The sequence below is a fragment of the Protopterus annectens genome, chromosome 2.part2, assembly GCF_019279795.1.
Source record: "Protopterus annectens isolate FY-2018-M chromosome 2.part2, PAN1.0, whole genome shotgun sequence".
NCBI lineage: Eukaryota > Metazoa > Chordata > Ceratodontiformes > Protopteridae > Protopterus > Protopterus annectens.
Genome location: NC_056730.1, coordinates 1,147,651,363 through 1,147,675,607, shown reverse-complemented (window position 1 = coordinate 1,147,675,607; position 24,245 = coordinate 1,147,651,363). Strand labels below are relative to the sequence as shown.

At 39.6% G+C, this 24,245-nt stretch overlaps 1 protein-coding gene across 1 annotated transcript in view; it reads right to left on the bottom strand.

The window, feature by feature from the left end:
- Positions 1 to 5,074: 5,074 nt before the first annotated feature.
- The window catches only part of CCHR2.PART2H9orf85 (chromosome chr2.part2 C9orf85 homolog), a gene marked incomplete at its 3' end in the record, with an annotated part of 415,323 nt that continues 396,152 nt past the window's right edge, over positions 5,075 to 24,245 (bottom strand). The window contains exon 4 of the mRNA XM_044064395.1: positions 5,075 to 5,174. Coding sequence (XP_043920330.1) covers positions 5,075 to 5,174 — 100 coding nt within the window. The remainder of the gene's footprint in view (positions 5,175 to 24,245) is intronic.

The window sequence follows — 24,245 nt, the reverse complement described above, 5'->3', positions numbered from 1 at the left end:
CAGAAAATGACTGACTAGCAATTGCCTTAGTTTCTGGTGTCATTCCAGAGGGATCCAGTACCTGACAGCCTAGGAGGATATGACTGAAAGACCACGATGCTTTGTTACAGATGGCCTGCATCTGGCTCACTTGGGCTTCATGCTTCTGGCAAATTGCCTCCCCATAGTGCCTTTTTTAGGAAAGGGCAGGAGGTCCATACAACCAATATAAAAATTTCAACAAAATGCAAATCAAAGGTCATGCTGTTAAATGCTAGGAGTCTATATATGAAAATGCACTCATTGTAAGCATTCTTAACCCTGGAACATGGCCGGCCTTAGGCACAGGTCAACTAGGCGGCCGCCTAGGGTGCTGGTCTAGCAAGGGCCCTTTTCCAGTATTTATTTGGTGTAGGTAGACCAGGATGGCGGCACCAGGTAATGTGGTGGTGGGGGGGCTCCGTGGAACCCGTTTGCCTAGGGCACCAGTTGAGCTAGGGCCGCTCCTGCCCCGGAAGATGCTGACAGTTGTGCAGCCTTACCTGGTTTCTTATCCTGTCATGCATTCAGACCCCAAACTGTGGGCAGCAAAGCCAAACGAGGTGGAGTTTCAATATATATTAGACACACACACCTGCAGGATGGTCAAACAGTACGATGCAGAGGAGACACTCCAGGCGCAGTTAACCACTGACAAGACCCCTATTCAAATCATAGCTAGCTACAGGCCTCCAAATTTCACTCTAGATGCTCACTCCAGCTATCTGGATCTCTTTGAATCTATCAAGATTCAACCCTTTACCCTGATCCTGGGCAATTTTAACTACCCAACCATAGACTGGAAAAGCTACTCATGCCAAAACACAAATGCCCAGAGATTCCTCGATTTTATCAATGAAAATGCCTTGGAAAAGCTAGTCAATACCCCCCACAAGAAGTGATGACATTTTGGACTTTGTATTAACAAATATGAGTAACCGTGCAGCACCCCTACAATATTATCCTCCCTGGTAAGATCAGACCATAAAGTGGTCACTTTCTAAGTCATCATCTCCCCTGACTTCCCTCTAGCTAGGGTCAAACAAAAGAACTTCTCCAAAGCTGATTACAACTTCCTGAGGGACAGTATAAACAGCTTCACAGCCCCGTCCCCCTCAGTAGGAATTGGCATCAATATCCAAATCTATACCAAAGTTCTATACGAGAATTCATACAAATGCATGGAATCAGGAATACCGGACATGACAAACACATCCTCTGCAAGGAAGAGTAAACCTGTCTGGTGGACATCTGCAATAGAACTATAAAACAAAAGGAAAAAAATGCTGTTCAGGACCAAGAAGGAGCAGGTGCCCAACTGGAAGCAATCTCTCCTTAGCCTGAACAAGCAAATAAGAGCACTAGTGAAATCCTCTAAAGCCAACTTTGGGTCCAAATTGGCCACATATACTAGAAACAATCATAAGTCCTTCTTCACATATGTCCGCAGTCTCAAAGGAAACACCCAAAACGGTTCAGAACTGGTGGTCAAAGACACCACATACACAAATGCTGTAGATACAGCCAACCTACTGGCTGACAGATTTAGTGAAAACTTCACCCCTCTGTACCCCCATCAGTAAATCTGGACATCCCCAGTATCTGCCTCCCTTCCCCTTATCTCTGGGGAACCAGTCATCACTGCCCTCTCAAAGCCAAAAAATACATCCTCAATGGGACCTGGTAACATCCCAGGCTGCATCCTACATGAACTTGCAGCACCATTAGGCACCCTATTCAACCAAAGCATGAGTACTGGCTTTGTCCCAGCAGAGTGGAGGATAGCCACTGCCATCCCTTTAAACAAAGGTGAAGCTTCCACTGATCTATGAAAGTACAAACCCATCAGCCTAACTAGCCTGATCTGTAAGGGCATGGAATGGAATATCATGGACCTCATTAACAGGGACACTGGCAACCTCCAAACACTCGACCCCACACAGTTTAGCTTCGTCAAGGGAAGGTCATGTCTGTTAAATCTGGTCGACTTCTTTGAGACAGTCACCAAAGCCATGGACAAGGGGAAGACGCTACCTACCTTGGCCTGGCCAAAGCCTTTGACCTCAATTCCCACTTGAGCATAATAAATAAACTCTCAACTAGGCATCAATCCATATGTTACCAGGTGGGTAGCAAACTGGCTCACTGACAGAACTTCAGCAAAAGACCCAAATACCACTTTTGTCCAGAGGTGCATTCCAAAGCTCTGTTTTGACATCATTGGGTACATTTTTAGTGTGCAGCCAGGAAAATCTCTTCATAACTGACCCACTGGCTAGTGCTCTGGAACACTTAACAGAAGGTTTGGTACCCTGAGACACTGAGGAAAGTAAGGAATTTAAGGATGCTTTAGTGTCAGAAGGGAAGAAGAGCAGCGACTATTTTTTTTTCATATTATGAAAAATAGCCAGCAGAAACTCAGACGTGTGTTTGACACTATTCCTGGAAAGTTAATGTAGAAGTGCATACCTTCTTTCCAAACCTATTAAATGCCCTTCTGTCTTTAACGGATGTTACACAGTTAAAGGTCATAAGCTGCTTGGAAGAAGTAAACTTAAAAAAAAAAAACTGCATAATATGCCTCAGATGATGGAACTTTGTATAACTTATCAGATTTCCCAGCTGCTGGTGACCGACTGCCAAGGAGAACTGCCGTCTGCCTTGAAGGCACAGCTCATAGCTTTGCTAGGTCTCCTATATTTCTTTTCGCTCTGACTTAAATAAATCCTTTCCTTTTCATTTTAGATTGTTGAGAAAATTCAGACTGTAATGATGGAAAAGGCTTTAAATAAGCCTTTGGCAAAGACCAACTGCTTTTTCTTCACCATAGGAAATAAGGGAATGGACGTATGTTTAAGTTTGTTCATCTTTTCCTGGGAGTGTCTAACGAAAAGGACCCCACCGACATATAGCAATCTTCCTAGGAATTTGATTCCTCAGTAAGGCTCAGTAAGACAATAATGTCCACCCATCCATTCCCAGCAAGAGTGGTTCTCCCCTGCTCAACATGGACATACAAAGCAACTTTGGAAGAGACTGTTGCCTTTCGGTTCTTAGCTTTGTGAAAGGCAATAGATGAGAGAAGCCAAGGGATAGCCATGGCCAAAGCAGAATCCCCCTCCAAAGGCAGAGACAAAGAGGAAGCCAAATGGAAACCAAAATCTCCCTGGATACTGTGGCTTTCTTGGGGGCTGGAAGCAGGATGCCTGAGGAAGCAAAACCCTGCAACATAACTCTACAGGTGAGAGCCATCAATTTTTCATTTTTTAGTGTAATAGGAGTGAATTTCACTTGCTTCTAAGACTTTTAAGGGGATAACGGACATGTACATTTAACAAGACTGAATATTGTGTTTTTCATCTATGCAAAAAAGACAGGACATATGGTGATATGTGGTGAGGGAATGTGCTGACCACATAAACCCTCTTTCTCTTAGACAAATTTAGAAAAAAAATAAAATAAAAAAAAAAACAAAACAGTTTTCTCCCCCAAAAAATAGCAGGAAGTTCTGCCCACTTGATGAAACCTAGCTGACTGCTAAACCTGAGGAACTGCAGCAGAAAACGAGATTTGCTGGTTGCTTCAACAGCAAGAAAGTTCTGATTTTCTGGCACCCATAGTTCTGCTTTTATACTGGTTCACCCTTGAGCTCCAATTGTCATACAGGTGTGTGGAAGGTGCCCCAACACTGTCTGGAAAGCCAGTTCTTGGCATGATACGTCCCATGCAGTTTAGGCTACTACAACAATGATCTAATGATGAACATAGTGCTTTATGCTATTGATAGTATAAGTAATTTCACGTCTCACCTCAACCACATTAGGAATGCTGGCTTTGCTAGTAATATCTGTAAAAGGGCAGGCAGACTACAGCACCAGATGAAAACAATTTTGAAAAAAAAAAAAAAAACCTAAATGTTTAAAAGAGTTACACAGAAGACCATTGCACAACAAGGGAATGCACTTGCTCTCTACTGTGCAGCACTTTCTTCTCATTTGTCATCAATCTCATCATTGCAATGATATGATTGTTGGAAGTATTACACCTTGCATACATCCATCATGTGAAAAGTTATGCTTTTACAACTTTAAATAAAAATGCCTCCTTTCATGAAATCCAACCAGTTTCCTCATATTCCAGGAATGGAACGTGAGCTCAATAGCTGTCACCTACAGTTGTTCATTTTTCAAGATCTTTGTATTTTCAACAGGCATAACCATTTGTATCATTGTCTTAATGAATGGAGTTTTAAAAAGTAAAATTCAAACAGTGCTGTTTCACTGTTTAGTATTATATTCAAAAGGAAGATATAATTATTTTTTTCGCACTGCTCTATGCCAAGTTCAGTTAAGTAGTACTTACTACATTGCTTCTCTGTTAAAAAGTACACTTATCCTTTCAGTGGTCACTATGTTTTAGGAGTAGCCTGAAAAGTAAAGCTAAAAAAAACAGTAATTATAAAATAGTAAGTACAAGAAAGGTTGATGTGGACATCACAGAATACAGCGACCCACCATTTTTTACTGATGTTCTATAAAACCATTTGTTTTGCTAAGTAAAAATGAAACAGTTACCTTTGAAAAACACTGTTTGCCTTCAAGTGCCTGTGCAATGTATTGCAAAACAATTTGTTTAAATAAGTAAAAGTGAAGTAATCACCTAGAAATAGCACTGTTTGCTTTCAGGTATCAATGTCTTTACTACCTTAGATATCAATTAATCATATTAACAGCAGTAAAGTAACGTAATGCAACTTTGGAGTACTTCATTTGTGTTACTGTTCATGCTCACAATCTAAACTGCTAAACTAACCCAAGTGCATACAGCAGAATAAGCTTGATTATACAACACAAAGTACTGAAACACTACTTCAGAGTTCCACTTCAGCAACTATTTCATACTGAACAATACAACGGTAATATTTTAACAGCTTCACTTACTGTCAATTGAATAATTTATGTCAGGTTATACGATACATAGCAATACATGTGAAGTATAATGCTTGTTATGTAAATATAGTTTGATTACTTTTATATAAATGCAAACCTGCCTATGTCACAAGTGATAATTCAATAAAGGTGGCTGAAGATGAAGAAAAAAAAGGAACTGAATTGTCCAAAACTCGAGACAACTCCACAGCCATATGACGGGAAAACCTGTTAAACAACTGACATGTAAGGTGTTTGCATAATATGAGACAACTCCTAAAAGTTCAATTACCCAAAAATGGCAAACAGAAAGGCAAAAGGCAAAGTGATTCACTCCGTAGATTTTACTAAGATGAAATAAAATAACACTCAAACATGAAGCACTTTTCGTCTCGTTAAATACAAAGACTTCTTCAGATGTAATAAAAACTGTCTTAAAACATTTTAAATAGTTATAGTAACTTGTCATGTGATCCCAATCCACCCAAAAATAATCAAATGACGATTTATACAGGTTTTGTACTGATCTACAAAATGTACAAGCCCTCTTTACTGCTATTGTTGCTACTTTCTACAATAAAGTTGTAAAAAATGTACTCTATCCACTAAACTTACTTCTTCTTTCGGTTGCTCCCGTTAGGGATCGCCACAGCAGATCAACTGTTTCCATTTCTTCCTGTCCTCTGCATCTTGCTCTGTCACACCAACCACCTGCATGTCCTCTCTCACCACTAAACTTACTATCCTATACATTTACCAATGGATTTCCGTTAATAACTTTACTTACTCAAAAGGCTGCACCATAGGTATAACCAGCCCATCCTCCCAGTATCAGGCAAACACATCTATGCATATAAGCACCAAACTGCTAGAAATTCTGCTGCAGCATGCATGAAATGCACCATACACCTCTTCAGGACACTGCACCCAAAACATGCAGGCAAAGGTTTTAGAACATAGTACTGATATGGTCCACAATCACACAGAGGATGCAAGAGAATATATTATAATAAGCAATATGTAGCAAAACATCATAGCTCCCCTCCCATCATTGTCCACAGTTACATCTGGCTGCATCCTGAAATGTTTGCATGCTGAGGAGCACAATACCAATTTGAGTTATAGGCTGTATAAGTCAAGAAATGGCAGAGTAAGTCAGAACAGTACATGGGACAGATGCTTCAAAACTTCAGGCCACATTCCTCTACTGCCAAAGCAACAGCATTTTTATGTTAAACAGATCCATCCTACTCCATTCCAAATGCATGTCATGCCCCTAGTAGTGTGCTGGCTTCCATGAGATAACAGAGCTGACAGACAGTGGTATTCATCTCCACAACTCTCCTATCTTCTAAATTAGACAACTTCCCTTTAGAAGATACTGATACCAATTTAGGCCTACAAGTAAACTGTGTACACATACCAAGGCCCACTCCCCATCAAGATCTACAAGGACAAGCAGACAGGAGGATGGAGGACTGTAGTATCCTGTTTACTACAAACCTACTGTATCACTATGCATGTAGGGTGGATATAAGTAGGTCCAAGCACACTAATTCTCTGTTCTTTTCCTACAGCTTTGTCCATAGTACTGGTGAACCTTCGTCTATGGACTGGTATAGTTTCCTTGGTAGATTTGTCACAGCACTGTCCAGCATCTGATATACTCTACAATGAGGCTTTCCAGGGCATTGAGAGAGAGAGAGAGAGAGAGAGAGAGAGAGAGAGATAACTCATGGTCATTATTCATGTCATTTCTTAACTGTATGCCATTTTTGGCAATACAGAGGGATTTCCATTGTTAATGAGCTATTTCCAGTGGTTCAGGGTTTGATTCCAGTTCTCTCAGCCCTCCACCTGTCAGAGAAATGTCCATTGTGCATCAGTGCTCTATCCCTATTAAGAAATACAAATAAATAAAATTATTGGCACTCCCTGTCCTGCGCTGTTTTACAGAGTAGTCTCACAGTTCCTGTAGTGATAAGATGGGCACCACAGTATGAGAGCCTTCTGAAAGACACCCAGTTTGAAGGAAATGCTTGGCAGGGAATATACAAATTCACTGACATTTTTACTTGCCAATTGTTAACCAGGTAAATGAACTGGTCATAATGCCCTTTTCAGTCACAACCTGACTTCATAGAAACCACACATCATTGAAACCTCCCCTTTTCTCCAGTGTTACCGCATCCTTGGAGTTCTTATATTTATGCAAAAGGGAAGTGTGAAACAAAGATCTACAAGTGAAGACTGCAAGAGGGAGTAGCATCCCTAAAGGAAATGTTTAACTTGCATCTGAACAGGTCAGTTTTGATTAGCTATGACCCAATGGCAGTTAGTGCAGGGGACTAAAGCCCCAACTTGTTAATGAGCTGCTTCCTGTAGCAAGAGTGCAAGTCTGAATCTTTGGGGGTTGGCATAATGGTTAAGGAGTTCACCCCACAGACATGAAGTACAAGGTTTGATTCTCACCTTTGAAGGGAAGTTATGTCTCACATGACCAGCGACCTGTGAACTTATGAAATGCCATATCACAGGTCTGACGTGATTACATCCATTTTCTCATGTCCTGTTTGTGCAAGTGGGCAGTACTTGGTGTGTGATATTTTCCTACAGAGCTGGGTGGTACTTAAAGGTACATTGTACTCGGGGACACACTCATTTACACAAACAGGCATAGCTATGCTAAACTGCTTGATGACATGACACCAAGCCATCCAGACTTTGTTCAGCTGCATTTGACTTGCTACCACAATCCCATTTACTACAATGTTGTGATACATCTATTAATTCTCCAACTTGGCTATACATGTATGTATATATATATATATATATATATATATATATATATATATATATATATATATATATATATATATATATATATATATATATATATATATATATATATATATATATCTATATATATACACACACACATATATAGATACAGCATTATCTTAATGTGAAAAAAACAGCAAAAGTATAACACAGTAGCACACTACAGCCATAGTTATGAAATCCCGACATAAGAAACCCATAAAGTAAGATGATGCCCTTTTCTTATCAAAATATTATAAATTATTAAAGATGGACCATACTGGCAAAGCAAAGTATGAAGAGGTATGGTCAATAAAACAAAAGGTATAGGAGAACATTTTGAACTACAGATACAAGACTGACAGAACACAATGCCATAAATGCATCTGGCAAATTATAACAGAAAGCTCACAGCATGAGACAAACTATTTGGAAGGGAAAGGAAACATATATTGGAAAACTTGAACAAAGTATCTGACATGCCACTGCAAAATATTCAAACGCTACACCTTTGTTAGAATATTGGGCACAATATTTCTAGATTATACACATCTGCAATCACAAATTGTCCTGTGAACAGCATTTGAATAGATCAAAAGGCTGGAGTCCAAATGGCAAATATTTACAGTAAATGATTTGGTCAAAAGTATGACGAAATCACTGTAAACTGAACCTCCAAGAAATACAGGACTGGTTACACCCTGGGAAGCAAATACAAGAAATGAAGAGAACAACTCTAGCAACCCAGCACAAGTTTCAACAGAAAAGCCAGGTGACGTTTATTTACTTATTTTTGCCCTTCTCAGCTGTTTGTCATGTCTACCTCCATAAGATCCATATGCCCCACCTTAAGGAGTTGGTGAAGCTGAATACTGTGGTGACTTTTTTTTTTTTTTATTATGTTCCTAATTCGTCTTTTTACTTCCACCTTTTAGCTACTAGATGAGATTGAATACATAGTATACAGAAGATTACAGAGATGTGTGTTTCTACACATTTGAATCCTTCAAATCATGCACATTAAGCACTACTTCACAGGCTAGCTCCCCATTAACTGCCACAAGTTCTTCTTCCCCAGGGATCTACCTTACCCTGTGTCAGTGGATGGTGAGATCATCAAGGACTCCAGTGCAGTGTCATATTTCTGCCAGGAGCATTTGTTATGCCCTCCTCTCCCCCATATGCACTTGTAAAGTCTTGGTGCAGACATGTAATGGAGACATTCTGGAGTATGGTCACTTCTTCAGAGCAAACGTAGTCAATGTCCCCACTTAGTCTCCAGTAGGCTCAGGCCTTCCATGCATCCTCAGCCAGCACCAGGCATCGACCCCATGAGATGCACACAAGTACATCCCCACCACTCCAGATGGGCATGCCCGTCCTTTCCTGTCAGTGCCTCAGCTGTCCAAATGGCTTAATCTGATTTGTCATCAGAGGATTTCTTTCTTCACAAACCCAAAACTTACATAAGAAAGGCCAAAGGATGCGGACGTCAATTCCAAATGGATTCAACTACTAAATCTTCCCATATAAAAAAAAAAAAGTCTGGCTAAAGGAACCATCAGAATAGTCAAAGCCATACAGCCTAGAATTTTGAGAAACTTACTTGTAGTGGCTGTGGACTGATGAGCCAGCTCTGAAAACTGTAGATAGTAAAACGAGACCTTTACTGGGGAGTAATAGGCTATCATGAGAGAACTGTCCAAAAGGCATCCCTGAAATGTTAATCTAGAAGAGAGAATTAGGATGGATTTCTCCAGGTTTAGACTGCAGCCTAGTTTTGAAAGAGGTTTATGAAAAAGAAAAGGGATGTCTGGGTGTTTTGAACGGATTTAGCCAAGATGACTCAGGTCATCCAGGTAGGGATAAATGTGGACTCCATGAAGTCTGCACAAGACAGCTTCTGAAGCCAGGCATTCTATAAATACCCTTGGATCTGTGAAAAGACTAGACGGTAAGGATGTAAATTGAAAATGTAATCCAGAAACAAAAATCTTAAATAACACACAGTTTGTTAACCCTAACATGGGGGGTGTTCATCCTTGAAATCCAGGGTTACTAAAAAGGATTGGTATAGAACAAGATACATGGGGATTCATAAAGGTTCCCACAAGGTGTACACTTGGAGCAACATTTCTGAATAAATAGAAAAAGTACTGTGGTAGGGCTGTTTTTTGAATTCAGAAAAAGTACCTCAAAGTGAACACCTTGTGTTAACCCTTATGAAGCCTGTGTATAGTCTGTAAGGTTAACATTCTGGACTCTGGAATCTTTAGAAAGGAAATGATAACTGAAATATCCAGTACTTGTCTTCAAGTGTCTTCTTTCTTGGGAACCAGAAAAATCCTGGAGCAAAATCGCTTTCCTGGCTGGGAACAAGAAAGGTTGCCTGCTGTGTTGAGGGGCTGGTCAAGCTGGGGATGGGAAAGGAGTGCATAAATAGTAATGCACTCTTTTGATTGGGAAACCCCTTGAGACGTTTCCTTTATCTTAGAATTCTTCTGCTATAGCTATTTCTTTTTATATTGCCGTTTTCCTGACTTTTGCTGCCTGGTTTAAAAGGTTTCCTGAAGAAGGGCTCTGGACTAGAGAAATAGTTTCTGCTATACTTGAGGTATGGTGACAGAAAAAGCCGTTTTACTCCCTGCATTAACTTATTTTTACCTATTTATCCTTTTGTTATCCAAGTTAGTCCCATTAAGCTAGTAGCCTTTTTTCAAGGGAGACAAACCATGGTATTTTTTAAATAGGTACCATGGGATTTTTTTTACATCAACCTGAGCTACCATCAGCTCAAGCAGATGGGACATTGGTTTAATGTCTCATACAAAGGATGACACACTTTGCAGTGCAGCATAAGGGAGATGCTGCATTCCTGTGTAAGATATCCATCTGCCTGGTATGGGAAAATAACTTGCCCCTTTCTTCCATGTGCTTCAAAACCTCAACATAGGAGCTATCAAAAAGGGCAGCTTTCTTTAGGGGAGCAATGGCAATCTGCAACAGTAAGCAAGGGGATGTGGCTGAGGATAGGCACTGCATGTGCGAGGTCCTGGGTTCAATCCATAGCAATTTACTTTGCTCCCCATTCATGTGAAGCAGAGTTCATCCCTGCCCTATTCAAATGAACCCTTGACCATTGGATGAGAAATCACAAATTCACCCCTGGTCTGGCTTCCATGTCTTTGATGGACAAAGGCAGTCAGCAAGTATAATATTTTTCAGTTAACAGCCCCCCCAAATTCCTTATCTACCTCCTTACTAAGGTAGTCCCCCTCCTAGCAGACAGCCAAGGTATTCGGGGATACAACTGGGTTGGGGTGCATCCCTAGGCTTACTAAGGCCCTAGTGGTCAATAGCCTACTAAAGACCTATGAACCTATGGATTTAACATCCACAGGCAGACTCTGTAACCTAAGCCAGGCATATCTACACAATACAGTCCTTGTGGCTGCAGCTCTATAAACTGCATCATAGGAACACTCTATGGTATGCTCAGAGACCCAAACTGCAGATGAAAGCATGCTCATTAGATTTAGAATATGAAGCTGGCAGGACAGAAATTATTTTTTGCATATCTGAAAACACGGCAAGGAGGTATTTGGCCATATGAACTTGGCAATTTATAGCTCTGAAGGCCAGGGTTGAGAAGTATAGACTTTCTTGCCATTCCTGTTCAATGCCTTATTATCTTTCCTACTGGCAATGGCATTGGAAGAGGCCAAGGGTTTAGGAGCTCCATCCTTATGCATGCAAATGACAACAGGATCTGCAGAGGATTTCTAAAGCAGTACTTGTGTGACTTAGATGGCATGTGTGGATTCTTTGCAGGACACTAAGCATGAGCAGATGAATATGCAGAGCTGAAAGCATCATCTAAAACTGATGCTACTAACAGGAGGTTAGGAACAAAAAACATTAAAAAAGTTATTGCGCCTCTTCTGTGTGTTTCTGAAAACTCTCTCCCTTCCCATTTAAACAGGTCTTTCATTTTGGAAATAGTATAAAAAAAACCCAAATCTCCACAACAGGAGAATCAGAAGAGATACCTTCATCAGATTCAGATTCATACTGGACTAGAGGGGAGACTTGAAATACATTATCTAATCTTTCCTCTTAGGAGACTGAAGCAAGTCTTCCTCAGAATAATGAAGGCATCCTTTTCCTCTCAGCATAAGAGGAAAATGGAGTTGAGGACTGAAGAGACTGAAAAGCTCTAAAAAAAAAACCCTTTTGCAAAATTGCACCATTCATCTTGAGATCCCTTTACACTGGTTGTAGTGAAAGGGGAAGAGTTCTTTTGTCTAGGAGTGCCCAGTTTAACTGAATAATGGGACCTACTATACGAGGGAGTCTGCTACCTTCTCTCCTATTAAAAACTGAAGTATACCATGCCCCATCCATACCTTCAGACAAAAGAAAACATTATTCCCCCCTCTCATCAGATGCCTGACATGTGGCCTTAGTGGACACACCCGCCTCATGACCAACTGGGGCTTCTAGCAGAACATCAGAGGAGCTGGAAGATTGGACTGACAGTCTGAGGGCTCCATGCCAGCCACAGTGGATTCATCAGTCACAAAATAGGAAAGCAAGACCAAAATAAGGGTTACTTTAGTACAGTTTATGTTTTTCTTATTTTTCTTTGCCTGAAGGGGATGTCCAAGAAATAGCAGTCCAGAGGATGGAGCAAGGACCTAAAGACATATATATATATATATATATATATATTTTTTTTAGAAAACCAAAGTAAGAATTAAAATGGGCCTTATAGGTAAATGAAAGATATGACATAAATGGATATGCAATTCCCTTAGAGAGAAGGCAAAGTCAATGTGGGAATCCTTGTATGGGATTTGTCTACCACATATGCATTTTGCCTTCTGCTAGACATAGAAGAAAAATATTTTCATAACTTTTAGTGAAACAATAAGTACTCAATTGTGGGCCATCCTTTACCTGCCCAGAAAGCTGAGATATGAGCACACCACCAAAACTGAAGTCTCAATGTAGATGAGACATCTGACTGAACTCTTCAGAACTTTCTTGCTGTTGAATTGTGGTGCCCATATGTCCCCTTTCATACCAGGATGCCCATGTGTTTCAGACACAGTATAGAAGGAATGTGCTCAAAACCTTTTTTATACTTTATGAACATCCTATCCCTTGGCAGGATATATCCCATATACCTTTCTGCTCCTGCAACAGTTGACTAATAATGAACATCACTGATTTGCTGTCATGGCAATGAAAGCTTTGAAGAAAGGTAGTTTTACTAGAGAGACAGAGAGAGAGAGAGAGAGAGAGAGAGAGAGACAGAGAGAGAGAGAGAGAGACAGAGAGAGAGAGAGAGAGAGAGACAGAGAGAGACAGAGAGAGACAGAGAGACAGAGAGAGAGAGAGAGACAGAGAGAGAGAGAGAGAGAGAGAGACAGAGAGAGAGACAGAGAGAGAGAGAGAGAGAGGGACAGAGAGAGAGAGACAGAGACAGAGACAGAGAGAGAGAGAGAGACACAGAGACACAGAGAATTTTATTTGTGTCTTTTGGCTTTTCCCAGTTAGGGGTCGCCACAGCGGAACTCTGGTCTGCTAATGATTTTTTACGTATCAGCTTGCCAGGTCTGACACACAACCTTCAACGAAGGTATGCCCATTCACGCAGGTCTCCACGCAGAAGACGCTCTAGCTGAGAATCGAACCGGACAGCGTCTTACTGTGAGGCGACAATGCTACCGCAGCACCACCACCATGGGTAGACAGAGCGAATGTAGTCAGAATAACATTTTAAGGTTCTTCCACCATTCAAAAAGACATGAATTACAAAGAATGCAAATTCTTTGCCTATAGTAAGGTTAATGCATCTGTTTTCCAGGTTAAGGGGCATAGACAACAAATATGGGATCCATGATGTTCTGAGCTGAGAAGAGAAGGACTTCTGGGGTTCTTAGTAAACTTCACATCTGAAGATAGAGACTTGTTCAACTTCCACTCGTGAGATTCAAGAGGCATCAAACATGCGAATGATGTGTAACTGGTCTATCATCTTGAGGATTTTGCCTCCCTGATGTTAAGTTTCTCTGTCTGTTATTTATACCGCTTCATTGGGATAGCTAGATGGCTATTAGCGCAGCAACTATCCTCACCTTTTCAAGTGCATTTTTCTCTTCCTCATACTTGGGCAAGTATGGTGTTAGTATAGGTTAGAAACGGGGATTGGGAGTGAAGGGGTGAGGGAGGTCTGACCCCATGAAAAACAGTCTGGCAAACTGTTGGAGCCTTGTTTCATGGAGTTTAATAGCTGACCAGTTATAACAAACCAGTTGGTATGGTGGACAGTAGTCTGCCTGCAGGGGTACAGACTCAAAGATCTGTTCAGAGAGTTTGCCAAGACATTTATTTCTCCCCAAAATGCATAAACCATTTGAGGTACTATGAATCAGTTTCAATTCCCAAATGGTTCATTGCTGCTTCATGAGAAACAAATGTGGACTCCCCTTCATTTGTCACACCACATCACAGTGATACAGGATGCAAGACTGCTTTCAGCTATCCTTAAAGCCAAAGCCATAGCCATTGCACTCCTCTCTATACTGACACGAAGGGTATATATTTCTAAAACCAAATCAGCTGAAAAGATTGCACACATATGTGCTCCTTAAGTAAAAGCCCATCCATTTGTTGTCATGAAGTGAGGAGAAGGAATGGAAGGGAATTCATGAGAAAGATTTATATGCTCTGCCCCCAAAAATAAGGTATTGCTCTGACTGGCCATTAACTTGATTCCAAAGATTTTCCAGCAACCACTTTTGTCTCATCACTATGTTAACTGGATGAACAACTTTCTCTTACATTCTTCTGTTTCTCTTTCCTAACATGACTCTTCTGTTTTACAAGTTCTAATATTTTTCATCTTCTTTTAAATTCTAATGAGTTTCTTACAAAATCTGTTTAGGGTTGCGGAGGCCCGGGGAGAAAAGCTCTCTTTACAAATCCATGAAATATTTAAGACCATATTATTTTTACAGAAGTATCCAAAAGTTTTTTTTTTTTACACAATCTTCTGAAGATTAGAAATACATTGAGTATAAAGTTTTATACAGTTCTACAGCATACACAATTTTCTAAAGATTAGTAAAATGCAAAGGTTTACATAATCTAGTTAGTGTTAATAGTATGCATATAATATTTTTAGTGGCACTCAAAATATGGAGAAAGACAGCTTCTTATTAAAAATACAATGTTGATACATGCTGTGACGATTGGGGAGAGCTGGGCGAAGGTTGCCAGCCTAGTCAAATAGAATTTGATATATAATTCTGGCATTTGTAAATAAATGTAAAATAAAGGCTTGTGTTTTAAATGTAAGAAAACACTGTAAAATGGGAACTTTAAGATTGTTGCAACACTGCCATCTGTTGTTAGGAAAACCAAGCCAAGTATTTCAAATGTGTCTTGTAAAGTTGAAAAGATCTTATGAATCTCTAATGTTTTACAAGTCGGTTCCAGTGTGTCTGGATGAAGGTTTCAGCTTTATTGCTCTAGTTTCTGCTAGAATGTATATGTGAAATGCCTTGTATTGTTGTACGTTTCTGAGTAGGTGTTAGATTGCTAAATAATGCAGTTTGTGGCCTGAGAATTAGATCAGGTGTTAAGATGATGCAATATGAATACTGGGAAAACCTAAGTGTCAAAAATGATGTAATTTGGGAAGGGCCTTTGAGACGTTTGTTAGTAATGTTTAAATACTATTTCTCACAAGAGACTGGGAGCATTTTGATCTTGATATCCAACTTAACAGCACTCTGCCTTGTGCTCCCATCTAGGTTTTAGCACTGTGATTTCTTGTAGGAATAGTTAAAGATTAAGTGGGTATTTTTCTTTGAAATCAGACCTGTCCTACTGTATTATTTTAAGTTTCTGGGTGATCTCCGAACTCTTCGATATCTCTGTGGTGTAGTAGTTTTGTCTTGTGTTTTAATTATTTATTAAATATTTTTAAAACCTTCTACCTGTGGCTGATTTATGTAGAGATAAAATCTAGAGTACATTGCATATTTATAGAGGTTATTGTACTAGGTCACTCTAAAGAAAGCCTTGACTGTTAGTCATACTACCATTGGATAATAATATTGCACAGTAATAATTGGACACCCTTTTAAGGGCCTTTTAGTAGCCAATATTATTAGTTGGGTGGTGGCAGTAATTACTACCGTATAGTCTGGGTAAAGGGGCACAGCTGGAGAATCTGTGTCAGCTTTTCCCAGGAGTGTCTGTGAAGTAGTATAAATACTTATCTCAAAGTGTGTGTGTGTGTGTGTTGTGTCAGCTACTTGGGCAGGGACACGAAGCACTGGTTGGACAGAAAGGGTACTGGAGGTTTTAGCTTGCCCAGCTAGGCTGAGACCTGGACCCTATAGCTGTGCCAGTGGGTAGTCTTACTGGGGACCTGGTGAGCAAGGGAGCAACCAGCCCCAGACGGACTGTGATCTGTGTGTGCACTTAAAGGAAAATTGTACTTTACTGTGTGTATTAGTTATCCTTTTCTCTTCCAGGAGACGACCTCCCTGGTGTTAGTGGTGAGGATTGAGGCTCCTTGATTGCTGGGCCAGGGCACGGTCGTCACATATGCCAACACATGGACCATTTTGGCCTGACAATGAGATTATGAAAGAAAAAAAGCCAAAGAAATGAAATCATATTCACAGGGAACATATTTTCTTAAAATTGATAGGAGTTATACTACTTTATGTTAGATATAGTTTAAGGTGGTCTATGGTTTTGTAAACAGGGGCACACTGACTTGTTGAGGAAGTGTTTTTTTTAAGCGAGTTTGATATGTTTTAAATAAATTAATTGTATGATAGTGGGGGGTATGGCATTCCATAGTTTAGATGCAGAATGTGAGTATGGGCTTTGCCCAGCCCTTTTATTAGGTTTGGAAACATTTAGTTGTTTGTTAGTGGACCAAAGATTTCTGGTGGGGGTGTATAATTCTAGTACAGAATGGAGAGAAGGGCAATTATCTTGGTTGTATATTAGTTTATGAGCTAGCGTTAGTTGGGTGCAATGAAGGAAATGGAGGAATTCAAGCCATTTCACTTCCTTAATGGCTTGACAGTGGTGGGTTTGTATGACAGTCCAGTGGCAAACTTTGCTCTTTTATAACAGCATGATTGTAGTGAGTTGCTTTGGGATGTATGCAGATTAGTAAAAATGGGGGAACCATAGGGAAGGGATGGGAGTAGGAGGGTATTTGCCAGTTTTATTTTTGTGGGTTTATCCCATGTATAGCTTCTGTCTGTAGAGTTTGCCTAGTTTAAAGTGTGTTTTTTTATTGTGTTTAAAATATGTTGCTCAAAGGACAGTTCATCATTGACAGCAATGCCTAGTAATTTTGCTGATTTCACCATATCAGTTTTGATCCTATTATGGATGTAAAGCTTAAAGTCATGTTGAGGTGGTTTAGATGAAAACAATAGTAGTAGTTTGAATTTTTTGTGATTTACCAGAAATTGTGCTTCATTTAGCTAAATTTCTGTGGTTGTAAAGGCTTTTGTGTTATTTTTTTGAGCTCTGAAGTTACTGGAGGAGGATATGATAGTAGAATCATCAGCGCATTGGATGAGTGAACTTTGGAGAGAGAGAGAGATTGAAATGAAGATCATTTATGAACACATTGAAAAACAAAGGTCCCAAAATAGACCCCTGTAGGACGCCTGTTTTACTGACTATGCATCCAGATTGTTTGTTTTGCCATTTAACCAACTGTCTGTTAATCAGGTTGTTAGAGAACCAGGTATGGGTATGCTGGGAGCATCCTAAATTTGCAAGTTGCTAAATTAGTTTAGTATGTGATACTGTGTCAAATGCTTTGGACAGGTCTAGTAAAAGTACTGATGTTCAAAGACCAGTGCCCAAAGCCTTGTTCACAGCATCAAGTAAAGGACAATAGGGCTGTTATAGTATTGTGTGCAGGTCGAAAACCATGTTGGGTAGGGGCAAGGAGATTGTTATCACAGAGGTATTTTAGTAATTGACTTTGTATACATTTTTCTAATATTTTAGATAATGCAGAGAGAATGGAAATGGGACTTTAGTTACATCATTTGTGTTTCTACCTTTGTGCAATTTTGGATTTTTTCCAAATTTGAGGGATTACAGACTCTGAGATAGATCTATTAATAAGAATACTGACAGTGTAAGCTATTGCTTTGGTACTAAGTTTCATATATTCGGAGGGAATGTTGTCAACAGAGAAGGAGCAAGATCTTAGTTTCTTTAGCAATTTGAGTACTAGGGAGGTGAGCATGGGTTTTAGGGAGAATGCTGGAATTGCTATGGTGTTGTTTATATCACTGTGGAGTGAGGGAGGGGTGTGTGCTGGAATCCTCAGGAGTTGAGTTGAGGTGATTATCTTTTTGTCAGGGGTTTCACTTGTTTTGGGTGGGGGTTCGTTGACAGGTTTAAGGATGCTATCTATGAAGTGGGAGTTGAAAATATGGCCTATTTGTTGTGGGTGCTTGTCTGGAAAAGGTGATGGGTTTTGTGTTGTCCCAAGTTTAAGAAGTTAAGAGACTGATTTCCAGAATTTTTGGGAGTTATTTCTTGAACTAGATAATTGTTGAGAAGTTTTTTTTTTTAAATAATTTTTGACTACTTTCTTTGCTTTCTTCAGAAATTGTTTGGAATTAATTTCATTTGCTTGAGTTTTGTTTTTATGCCATTCTTTCCAGGCTTGGTCTCTTGATAAAAGCATTTGTTTAGTTGGTATGGTAAGCCAGAGAGAGCATAAGTGAGTTTTGTTCTTTGGTATCAAAGTGGGGCTGAAGTATTTAGGGTATTAAGGAAAATCTCATTAAAATAGTGTACTGCTGCTTCTAATGGTAGGGATTTTAGTGGGGTTCAATTATGAGCATTTAGAATGTTGTTAAAGACTGTTTCTGTTAAAGTTAGTTAGGTTCCTGGATGCTCTATATGAATGGGATTTTGGCACCAGAGTATGGGTTCTGTGTGTAAGGGCAGGTAGAGGGTCACTGAGAATGTTAGGGAGGGTACCAGTGTTGGAATATTTTTGTGGATCTTAAACTAGAATCCAATCCAGGATGGATTCTGGTTGATTTAGTATTCTTGTGGGCATGTGATCAGTTGTGTGAACCTGTACAGGTTAATAAAATCAGTAGGGAGTCTGAGGTTAGGTTTTGCCAACTGATCACAGGATCATAGGAGGTTACTAGGCTACTGACCCTAGGGCCTGATTTTTCAAGTAGAGGAGTTAATTGGTAAGAGGTAGTCTGTCTGTCTTGAGTTCATGCTGCATAAATGCTAGCTGGTGTGAGTGAATCTGTAAAGCTGACCCGGCTTCCCATGCTGTTTTTGTTCTGCTCCTCTAGGTTTCCAAACTCTTTCATGCAACCGTTTACCATATGTGAGTAACTATTAATCATTTTAGCCTCTTAACAGCTGACAATTTTAGATTTTAACATTTTTTTTCTAAAATGAAGAACTATTTTTTGTTAGAATTAGATTTTCTTGATTGAGTGGTATTCCCAGCTACATCAGTAAACAAATGTGCCTGATGTGAACGCCTTGGTAGTAATCAATACAATTTACAGTGTATTTTTCTGTAATGGGCAGTCATGATTATAATTGCAAACACCATATTAAATGAAATAAAGCAATTAAAAAAGAACATTTACTACCTTAAAGGTAATCTTGAGGGTCAAATAGGCAAAGGGGGAAAAAATCAGAAGAGTTTCTTTTGGCTATAATGGAGAAACAGTCTCTAAAGTTTCCAAACTAAGCAAAACAGTCTTATCATATATGGTGTGGGAGTTTCAGTAATGTGACAATAGGACAAAAAGTAGAGGTCCGTTACAGGGTTGAAGGTGGCAGAAAAAAATAGCCAACATGGCACTAACTTTTAGGATTGAATCTGCTATTTAGGAGGAAGCACGTTCTTCAGCTAGGAAGGGGTCTCCCGAGAGATAAAAGATTTTCATAGGACAAAGAATAGACACAAAATGACTACAAAGCTGTCTCTGATACCATTGTCATTTAGGCCATCATTAATGAAGCTGAAATCAGAAGAGCCGCTAACACCACATTCAGAATTAATGACAGGCTCTCAGGTTAAAATTTTCAAGTACCGAGTGTGTCCATGCAGGCAATCATCACATTAAGTAATCTAACCTGCTTCTACCTGGTGCCCAAAACTCACGAACAGCAACACACTCTACATTGCTGTAGTGCATACCTCCAGCAGGAAACAATTTGTATTTTAAGGTGGAAAAGTTCCACATACAGTTTGCAGACCTCTGTTCAGTACCAAGAATGTATTCAGAGTGATTACTGTCAGACTTTCCCACCTTGGGCTGTGTCAATTATCAGTTTTCCTTATGTGGACAGTTTGTGTAGTAGTAGTGGTAGTAGCAGCAGTGGCAGCATAAATGGTATTATTACAGCATTTGTTGGTGTTTTAGCATACATTTCTATGGCTGGTAGGAACAGTGAATGTGAAAGCAAATGCCTTACCATTTCCTGTTGAGCATTTACCTCATAACTCTTAAATGGGGCAGTGATCCATATCTGTAGCTAAACTGCAAAGTACAGTAACTGTTGCAAATGAAAATATCGAGTCAACACTGCAAAAGTTAGATTTGTCAAAAACTGTTATTGCATGGCGACCCACCCAAAATATATGCACTGCATCCCTAAATATGTCAACTCTGATATCACACAGTCTTGGGGGTAAAGAGAAACATCTGTAATCCCTCAACTTTATGATGACACTGATTTCAAAAGACAGTTTTCAGTGGAACACAGGAGTGAGAAAAATAGACCTTTCCAGATATGTCAACACAATGCAGCATTAAGAAGAATCCCACAGTATTCCTCAATAGGAAATGAAATTTCAGAATACATGGTACATACGGCAATAGTGTGGGTTCCTTTCTCAAGGCAATTCCTTAGAGCTGTAAGATTCTTGTTGTCTTACATTCTCATACTGATGAATATAGGATGGCATGTGGGGAAACTGCAGTGTTTATTTATTTTTATTTATTTTGCATTTGTTGATTGGGATCGTCTTTGACCGGGCAAGTGCCTCTCTTCAGTGGAGGTCCAGGGAGAAAAGCACCACAAAAATAACAGTAAAGTCTAACACAAATTGAAAAACCACAACTAGAAACTTTAGCATCTATTGCAAAGCCAAAGCAACATAAGTTAATATCTGTTACAAAACCTAAAACATAACAAGTCTATTAGATACTTATATAATAAAAAAAAAATCAAGATTACTGGGAGGTTTTTGAGTTGGGATATGCACGAATTACATATAGGAGAATTGATTCAGTTTTCTTACATGTCTCATCATCAATATTTAAATGTAGTAATACATCAAAAATCAAACTTCTCCCCATCAATAATAAACTAACTCCCAATAATTTATCCAAGTCCTTAATTAAATCCAATTACTTTGCACACACTATAATTCGCCTCCTGTTATTATCTCAAAGTGGCAATATTCACCCAAACTCTGCCACTTCCCTCTCCCCAATATAAACCATTCCCCCTCTTCTTCCTTAAAAACAGCCACAAACACTCAAAACCTTATAACAATCAATCAACATAAGGAGTATCTGTAATAAAATTACTGAACTTCATTCCTGGCTCTCTCAATACACCCCTGACATAGTAGTGGTTACAGAAATGTGGCAAAAGCCGCATATATTAGAAAGTGAAATAGTTCTAAGTGGCTACAATATCTTTTGAAAATATCGACTCACAAGGAAAGGTGGCGGTGTAGCTATAATCTATCACAACTCTTTAACCTTTACATCCTTTCCCAAACCTGTCCCAACCTTCAGCAACATGGAATTGCTATTAGCATCATTACAAACAATAACAAAAACTTATGCACAGCAGTAATATACATTCCCCCAGGCCAAAATATACCTACTCTTGAAAACTTTCTAGCTTGGACAATCCAAAATGCATCCAACAAAACCATTATTCCTAGGAGAGCACTAACAATGATTTTGGGTGACTAACCGCCCATCCACTGACTGAGAAAATTACTCAAGCGGAAACTCACTTGCCCAAAGGTTCCTTGACTACATTAACTCCAATGCCCTGGAGTAGCTAGCTGACACCCCCACAAGGGGTGCCAACATCCTGGATCTGGTGCTTATCGATAGGCGCCAGAAGCGGTTAAAGATGGGGGGGGGGGGTGACAGGGGCACTTAGTGAACTAAAAAGGGTAACCTTTTTATAACTATTTGCTACCATTAGTGAACTAAAAAGGGTAATCTTTTTATAACTATTTGCTACCACAACATAGGTTCACTTGGAGGACATTTGAAGCTTAGCCAATTCCCTTCTGGTGCTTGAATTAACATTTTCTGGTTGGTCTTAGCTATTCCCATGGCTGATAATTGTATATTAACCCTAGTGAGAACAACTGTGATCATAACATAGATCATTTGAGAGGGACATGTAAGGGATGCAGCATTTAGGAACTGCCTCTATCCATTAGTGGCACGAGGGAAAATCCTGGAGTACATTTTCTATTACCCATCCTTAGATCCAAGTTGCATTTGAATATGGATGGATGAGCTTTGCTTTATTTTTATGGATAATCTGTTCCGGAACAGTGGTAGCCTCTGTGATATATATCCATCTGTCCACAACATTCAGTTTAGATACCTGGACTGAGTATTTCTGATGCCATTTGAATTGCTGATGTTCAGTAGGTCCATTTGTATTACATCGGAGGATGCTTTGTATGCCAGGCATGTCACCTCTAAGAACTCTGTAGGATACTGAGTATAATAATAAATCTTTGAGGTGGTCCATGCAAGACCTATTGTTTAGGACTTGTATCCTTTTAGTAAGGTATCTCTGAAGGTATTCCAATTTTTGCATGGGTCTGGACAGATGAATGCCAAAGTGGGCATTATACAAAATGATTGAAATGACAGCTTTGTAAAGGGGGACAACATCTCTAGATCTAGTCACAATTTGTTTATAAGCTGTGCAATATAGAAATGCTTTCTTATGACTCTGGGCACATGTTGGTCAAAAGTTAGGTCACTGTACACACAAATTCCCAAATGCCAAACAATTGGATCAGTTCTCAGAGGGCATTGTCATGATTTTGACACCAGTTATTTGGGACAAACCTTCCTGCATGATGGTGAAGTCATTTGGGGATTCAGTAACTTGGCCTAGCTTGCAGTCATCTCAAACTTAGCTGGTCAAAGCTCTTTGGTATTTCCTTTTACTTTTGAGATGTATATATCAAACAGAAAAAGTCTCAGCACTGAACCCTGGGGGACTCCATTGGTGACTGGTCTCTTCACCTGTTTTGATCTCCTGCATCCTGTGAGCCAAGTTGGCAATGCAGCTGGTGATTTAAGTGTTTGCTCCAACATTATTCATCTTTTGTACTACACCTGAACAGGGGATTATGTCAAAAGGCTTGGCCAGATCACGGTAATGTGGTGTGAACTGTTTTACCTTAATCCATTGCTTTGGTAACAAGAGTAAAGCTTAAAATTTGCCCATGATTTTGAGCCTTTCACACTTTCCTCTGGGCTGTTTTCAAACACCTTTTTAGGGCCATGCATACATGTATGCATTCCTTGATTCACCTTCCTGATTTATTAAATTACATTCCTTGTATAATACAGCACCAGTTGTTAGAATGTGTTTTAAATATGTCGTTTTCCAGTAAGCAATGAAACAAAATGTATGAACCAATAATGACAAAACAAAACTACCCATTTTAAAAATGTTCAACCACAAAAGTCCACTCAAACTTCTCATAATCCACCAATATCAGGAAATATGCAAAATGTCTGCAGAAGCAAGTCATCTAAATAATTACACATTTAAGGGATCTCTAACTAATGAAGAGGTTGCTGCTAGGAAACAACTATATATTTCATTGTTTCATCTAAAAATAAATTGGCTGTTGCTCTTGAAGAATAAATTGCCTATGTTATATTACAAAATAATAAGCTAAACATTGCAACAGGGAATGGATGGCAAACTGATAACAGGTTCATAGTTACTAGGTAACTCCTCCAAAGGAGGACATTCACAAGACTGTAGCATCCACTCCCTTTAAAATACAACATAGTACAGTATCACAGCGATCTGCATACTGTGGGAGTAGACACCACAGCCTTCTGCATCAAAAGTAAGCTGCTACCTGTTATGTTAACAATGCAAACGGTCTTGGAATATGCAGCGCTAAACTTCTCTTCTCCTGAAGCTCTCAGCTCCTTGTAAAACATTTTATTTATTTAACATTTTTGTACCAGGAACGTCAGACTTGGAAGAAAGCCAATTTTCAGCAGAGGCAGAGAAATGCTCCAGATGTACGTCTTTGTAACATGGGAGGAAACCAGAGTACCCAGAGGGAACCCACCCAAATACAGGGAGGACATACAGACTCCACACAGAAGGCACTCCAGC